The sequence below is a fragment of the Manacus vitellinus genome, unplaced genomic scaffold (assembly GCF_001715985.3).
Source record: "Manacus vitellinus isolate BGI_N305 unplaced genomic scaffold, ASM171598v3 scaffold_64_pilon, whole genome shotgun sequence".
Taxonomy (NCBI): domain Eukaryota; kingdom Metazoa; phylum Chordata; class Aves; order Passeriformes; family Pipridae; genus Manacus; species Manacus vitellinus.
This window is the reverse complement of record NW_021940718.1, coordinates 2,782,471-2,788,513: the sequence shown is the minus strand read 5'-3', so window position 1 is coordinate 2,788,513 and position 6,043 is coordinate 2,782,471. Positions and strand designations below refer to the sequence as shown.

The 6,043-nt window shown below is 62.7% G+C and overlaps 1 protein-coding gene across 1 annotated transcript; it reads right to left on the bottom strand.

Moving 5' to 3' along the window:
* Positions 1-1,395: 1,395 nt before the first annotated feature.
* CACTIN (cactin, spliceosome C complex subunit) lies at positions 1,396-6,039 on the bottom strand (the record flags this gene model as incomplete). Its single annotated transcript, XM_029963895.1, has 9 exons — positions 1,396-2,082; positions 2,500-2,768; positions 2,933-3,055; positions 3,364-3,556; positions 3,774-3,891; positions 3,995-4,157; positions 4,250-4,395; positions 4,800-4,895; positions 5,716-6,039. Coding segments are annotated over 9 exons (1,923 nt in total), but the record flags the coding sequence as incomplete, so codon positions are not given.
* Between the last annotated feature and the right edge of the window lie 4 nt (positions 6,040-6,043).

The window sequence follows — 6,043 nt, the reverse complement described above, 5'->3', positions numbered from 1 at the left end:
GGCTGTGGGCAGGGTGGCTCTGCCAGGCAGCTGAGCAGAGAGGGTACCCAACCACCAACCAAACGTTGGGGTTTGGCTTTTCTTTTCCCATTTCCTCCAAGGCCATCCCTGGCTGGGCCTTCACTCGCTTCCTGTGCTGAGCCCTGGAACACCCCTGTGCAGGCAGTGGCTGGAAATAACTCACAGGAAGGAGAGGGCAGGGGATGCGTCCGGTGCAGCTGCCGGCCCCGGGGACTTCCCACAGGATGGGGAGGGGGCACCCACGTGCAGGGCCAAGGCAGTTGGGGTGCTCCCCACCCCCAGGCTGAGCCCCACACGCGTGGGCAGCCGGGGCAGGCGTGGGAGCCTCCTGAGCACCAGCTCCCACGGTGTCTGCAGGGCTGGATCCTGCCAGCAGAGAGCAGGACAGGGTGACCCTCCTGAGCTCTGGGGCAGCCACTGAGGCCTGGAGGCCCCTACACAGCAGGGTTGGCTCTGCCCCAGTGCTGGGGGATTGGGGCAGCCCCCCAAGTCCCTGTGCCATGGGGCTGTACTGGGGGCAGTGGATGCAGGGAGGAAACAGCCTCCCTGTGACAGTTCACTGCCAGGATGCAGGTTTCCTGTGTCCCTGGGCATTACTCACACACCAACACTGTTTAGGAGATCCTGGGGATGGGGCCATCCCAGACTCTCGTGGCTGTGCCCCATGGCCAGCACCTGGAGGGACCAACACCAGCGAGTCCCAGCTCAGCCCTGAAACGCCCCTTAAGATGCCCAAAACCTGGCTGAGCATCACTTGGGGCCCTCAGGGACCCCCAGCTCAGCGATGGGGGTCTGGGGAGTGCAGCTGCCTCTTGCCTACGGCAGTGAGAGCCTCACAGGCACGATGTGGGAGGGACTGCAGGCCATGGAATCCGGATTTTCCCCTGTAAGGAGATATCCCAGCCAGCACCCTCTCCTCCGCCCTGCTGGAGCAGGCGCCTGGCAGCCACTGAAGCTTCCCATGCCACAGCCAGGGCTGAGGGATGTGGCGGCATTCCCAGGCTGAGGAAGTCAAATCCCAGGGGAGGACGTGCCAGGGATGAGGCCAGGGGGAGGGCCCCGGGAGGTCTGTGGAGCAGGACATGGGGCAGTGCTGTGCTGGTGAAGCCAAGGGCCCTGCAGCTCCAGCTGGGGACCATCAGCTGGACTGGTCTGACACTGGTAAGGGGAGTTGTGGGGCTGGGAAGGGGCTGGAGCGGGCAAGGGGAGCACACAGGGCTGACAGCATGTGGGGAGGGAGCAACAGACCCCAGCGACACAGGGCTGAGGACACCCCCACCTCAAACACTACCCAGCCCCTAGGAGAGTTCCCAGTGCCGGCCCAGTATGGTACTGGTTGGTGCTGCCATGCAGAAGCAGTGGTGGTACCCATGCTCAGGATCCCACAGCTAAAACAACCCCTATTTTATTTATAACAAAGTCTCAGGGTCCCTCAGCATAAAGGCAAGGACAGGGAAAAGCTGCAGGAATATGCCCTGTGCTGGGCCAGGCCCTGGGGACACCCAGGGGACAGTGTCTGTGCCAGGGGACGAGACCCCTGGCAGGAGTCCGGGGGGTGCTCAGCAGCCCCTCACCGGCGGTAACGGTAACGCTTGAAGTGGAACCAGAGCTGGAAGATGCCGTTGGCGAACTGGCAGCGGAAGCCGTGGCGGTGGGAATACTCCCACTCCCGGTTGACGATCTTGAAGGCGATGTCCTCGTAGGGCGGCCCCGCGTGGAAGCGCAGGATGGCAAAGTCCTTGTTGTCCTGGCAGGCCTCCAGGAAGTACTCGGGCGTCGAGCGCTTGTCGATGAGGTCGGGGTAGAAGATGTTGAACTTGTAGCCCTGCACGATCTTGGGGGGCGGGTTGTCGAAGTCGTAGTGGGTCTGGTTGTACTTGTTCCACTCGAAGCCCGTGTGGACGCGGTTGAAGAAGCGGGGCTTGCGCGGCCGGTACTTGTCGGCCCAGAGATAGGCCTTGCCCGTGAGCGGCATCTCCACGCTGAACTGGGCCTCGTCCGCGCCCATGCCCTCCTTGGCCTTGCGGAAGAAGATGTCGTCGGTGCTCTCCGAGGCATCACCTGTGGGGGAGGAGAGGTGAGGGTGGGATCCTGCAGTGCTGTGGGACACTGGGCACACGGCAGGAGGGAGCAGCAGGTGCTGGGCAAGGGCTGCAGAGCTGGAAACGGGGAGGCACTGGGGACTCCCAGAGGGTACCGGACTGAGTTGTGCTGGAAAACTCACCCAAAACACTCCTCCCACCTGTCTGCACCCAAATGCCCTGGTGGCACTAAGGCAGGTCCCCACAGGGAACACCAGCAGCCTGAGCCCCATCCCCTTGCTCGTGCCCAGCCCACAGCACTCTTTGCTCTGGGGGGAACCCCTCCGCCAGGCCAGCTCTGGGTGCCATCTCCAGATCCAGCTCACCCTTTCCTGAGGGCAGTGTCCCCTCCAGCCCTGCACGCCCTCCACACCGGGCAGGTTTCCCTGGGGCTCACCTGTCACCTGGAGCTGCTGGCGCAGGAGCAGCAGCCGGTGCGTGTCCTCCTCGGCCTCCAGCACGTGGGCGTCGAAGGGCAGCTCGTTGGGGCCCAGCAGGCGGGGGCTGTACTTGCCCGCATCGTAATCGTCCAGGCTCTGCTGGATCAGATCCTCCTCCATCAGCACGGCCTCCCCTTCCGCCTCGCCCTTGGCCTCCGTGTCCTGCTCCGCCTCTGGCTCCGAGGAGGGCCCTGGCTGTGCCTCGAGGCTCTCCTCGGGATCCAGCCTGCACGGAAGGGAGAAGAGAGAACTGGGACGGGGATGGTACCCTCATTCTCAGCTCACCTGAGCCCTGCCTGGGGAAGGGTGGGAGCACAAGGCTGCCTTTCTATGCAGGGTGTCTCACAGGAGAGGCCTGGAGGGCTGTGCTCCAAGGAAAGGGCTGCTCACCTGTCACTGGGGGAGGCTGGCTCCCTCTTGATGATGGGGAAGAGCGGTTCACTCTCCACACCCTGCTCCTGCTTCAGCTTGTAGAGCTTCTGCCGCAGCACGTCCTGGTGCCGCTCCCGTAGCCTGTGAGAGGAGAGGAGCCGTCGGGTCCCACCCAGTAGAACCCCCTCATGCCCCCAGAGCTGTGACACCCATCACAGCAGGCAGGAACCTGCTGGGCTTGGATGCTTTTGGGCTGAATAGCCCCCAGTTCGGTTCCCTCTTGGAGACCTCACTGTGAACATCATCACCAGAGAAGGTGTCCAGCCCTGCTCCCCTCCTGGGAACCAGCTTATCTTAGAAAAGGTATAACCCCCCACCAACAACTGGGTTTGTACCTGCCCAGCTCTGCCTATGGTGGGGTCTGTGCCACCCCCAGCCCCTTCCCTCACCTGGCTCGAGCCATGTAAGCCTTCAGCTGCTGCAGGAGGCTCTCCCAGTAGCCGATGTCCAGGTTGGGCCCTCCTGCTCGGATCTTGCTCTCGATGCCCTGGTACAGTGCCTGCAGCTGGTTGTACGTCTTGCCCTTGAACACCGACTGCACATCCGAGCTCACCGAGGCGTTGACGCCGTCCCGGCGCTCCCCTGGACAGGTGAGGGCAGCTGGTCAGTCTGTGGCCACTCACTGACCCTCATCCCAGCCCTCCCGACAGCAGGATGCTGGATCTCAGCCAGGGACAGCTGCCAGACCCACAGCCTTCCTCCAGCAGGTCCCAGAGAGCCCCTCCGAGCCCAGGCACGTGCCACAGACCCTACACCCTGTGTCACCCCCCACACTGCCCCTGACACCCACACTGCTCACCTGGGCCCCCTTTCCCAGAGGCCTCCAGCTTGCGGAGCTTGGCTATCTCATCCTCCGTGATGATGGTCATGTCCCTCCAGAAGTCCACGTTCTTCCCTTGCTCCAGCTCCATGTAAACCTGCAGGCAGGAGACAAGCCAGACATCAGGCACCTGCCCCACATCTGGGCAGGGAGGCAGAGCTGGGGAGGAAGCCCTGGCAGAGGAGCAGCAGGGCTGGCACCTGGATGTCCTCCACCAGGTCCTCCATGTCGGACACGGTGAGGCCGTTCAGGAAGGTGTAGGGCTCGTGCATCTCCACGGCCAGGTCGTCGTCCTCGGCACTGATGTACTTGGCCAGAAGGTCGATGGGTTTCGCCCTCCCATCCCGAATCCGGATCTTAGACCTGGGAGAGGGGAGAGGGACAGAGTGAGTGACACTGAGCAGTGCCACCCTCTGCTCCCTGCCAGGCCCGGCCCCGAGCAGCCGCACACCTACCGCAGCTTGGCCTGCTGCAGGTGGAAGTTGTCCTCCTGCTCCTCCCAGGTTTTGAAGTGCTCTGCCTCCTTCTCCCGCTGCAGCATCTCCAGCTCCTGCTCCCGCATGGCCTTTTCCCGCTCCCGCTCCAGGCGCAGCTGCTTCACCTGCCCGGGGAGAGGGGGCTGTGAGGCCGCTGTGGATGGGGCACCACACGGGCACCTCTGAGGGCATGGCCTGTCCCGGGGCTGCCTCGGCTCCTGGAGAGCCCAGAGCCAGCGGGACCAGGCTGCCTGGGGCTCACTGCCAGCCCTGTGAGGGACCACAGAGTGCCCCAGTGAAGTGACCTGGCACTGTCCTCCTCAGCACCTCCTGAGCTGGGCTCACCCCCAAGGCAAGAGATTTCTCAGGCTGGAATAGCCTGGGTGCTGTGCACCCCCCTCCAAATCCTACAGCCTATGGACACCCCCAGGGAAGAGAACAAAGGGGCTCCCTGGTGAGTAATGAGGAGAACTGGGTTGTCCCCAGGGCTGTCCACCAGACAGAGGGATGGAGGGACATCCTACCCCACCTTCTGCAGCTCCAGACGATTGTCCTCCTGGATTCGCTTGTTCCTCTCCTTCAGGTCCTTCTCATCCAGGTGGCTGATCCCTTTCTTTTCCAGTGCCTGAAACAGAGCGGCCAAGGGAAGCTGTGAAACCCAAGGACCTCCACAGCCCCTCACTGGCCAGCAAATGCCACCGCATCCACCTGCTTCTGCTGCTCCTGTGAGCTCTGATCCTATCAAAGGTCCCCAAATCCCTCAAATCCTGTTCCTGAAGCCCCTCAGCAAACCCAGGCTCAGCCCAGGAGCCCACCCAGCCTGGCAAGTAGAGTGCCAGCACAGTTGTATCATAGAATCATGGATGGTTTGGGTTGGAAGGGACCTTAAAGTTCACCTTGTTCCACCCCCTGACATGGGCAGGGACACCTTCCACTATCTCAGGTTGTTCCAAGCTCCGTCCAACCTGGCCTTGAACACTTCCAGAGACAGGGTAGCCACAGCTGCTCTGGGAAATCTGTGCCAGGGTCTCACCACCCTCACAGGGAAGAATTCCTTCCCAATATCCCACCTAACTCTGCCCTCTGGCACTAGGAAGCCATTCCCTCTTGTCCTATTCCTCCAGGCCCTTGTCCAAAGTCCCTCTCCAGGTCTCCTGGAGCCACTTTAGGCACTGCAAGGGGCTCCAAGGTCTCCCCAGAGCCTTCCCTTCTCCAGGCTCAACAGCCCCAAGTCTCAGTCATTCCTCACAGAAGAAGTGCTCCATCCCTGTTGCCATCTCTGTGTCCCTGCTCCAGTAAATGCCCAGCACTCAGCCTGCAGCTCCTACTCCTGCCCCACCTCCTCAGCCCAACTCCTTGGCTACAGATCCCACCTCAGCCACAGTTCCCTCTGACCCCCCACTCCCTCTGCCCTCACTCAGTGACAGGGACAGGGCAGAGCTCACCTTGCTCCAGATGAAGGTGCCCAGCAGGTTGTTGTCCCCGAAGGGGTTGTCGGTGTTGGTGTATCCCATGTACTCCTCCCCCCAGCCCATCTTCTCCCGCTTCTTCCTCTCCTTGGCCTCCTTCTTGGCCAACCTCCTCGCCCGCTTCTCCTCGGGCGTCTCCAGCGCCTTCAGCAGCGCCGCCTGTTTCTTCTTCTCCTCCCGGAGCCGCAGCCGCTCCTGCAGGCTCAGGGTCTGTCCCGGCTCCTCGCGGCCGCGGGGCCGGGACGGGGACGGGGAGCTGACGGAGGACACGGAGGACTTGGATCCATCCCTCCTCCTGCGGCGC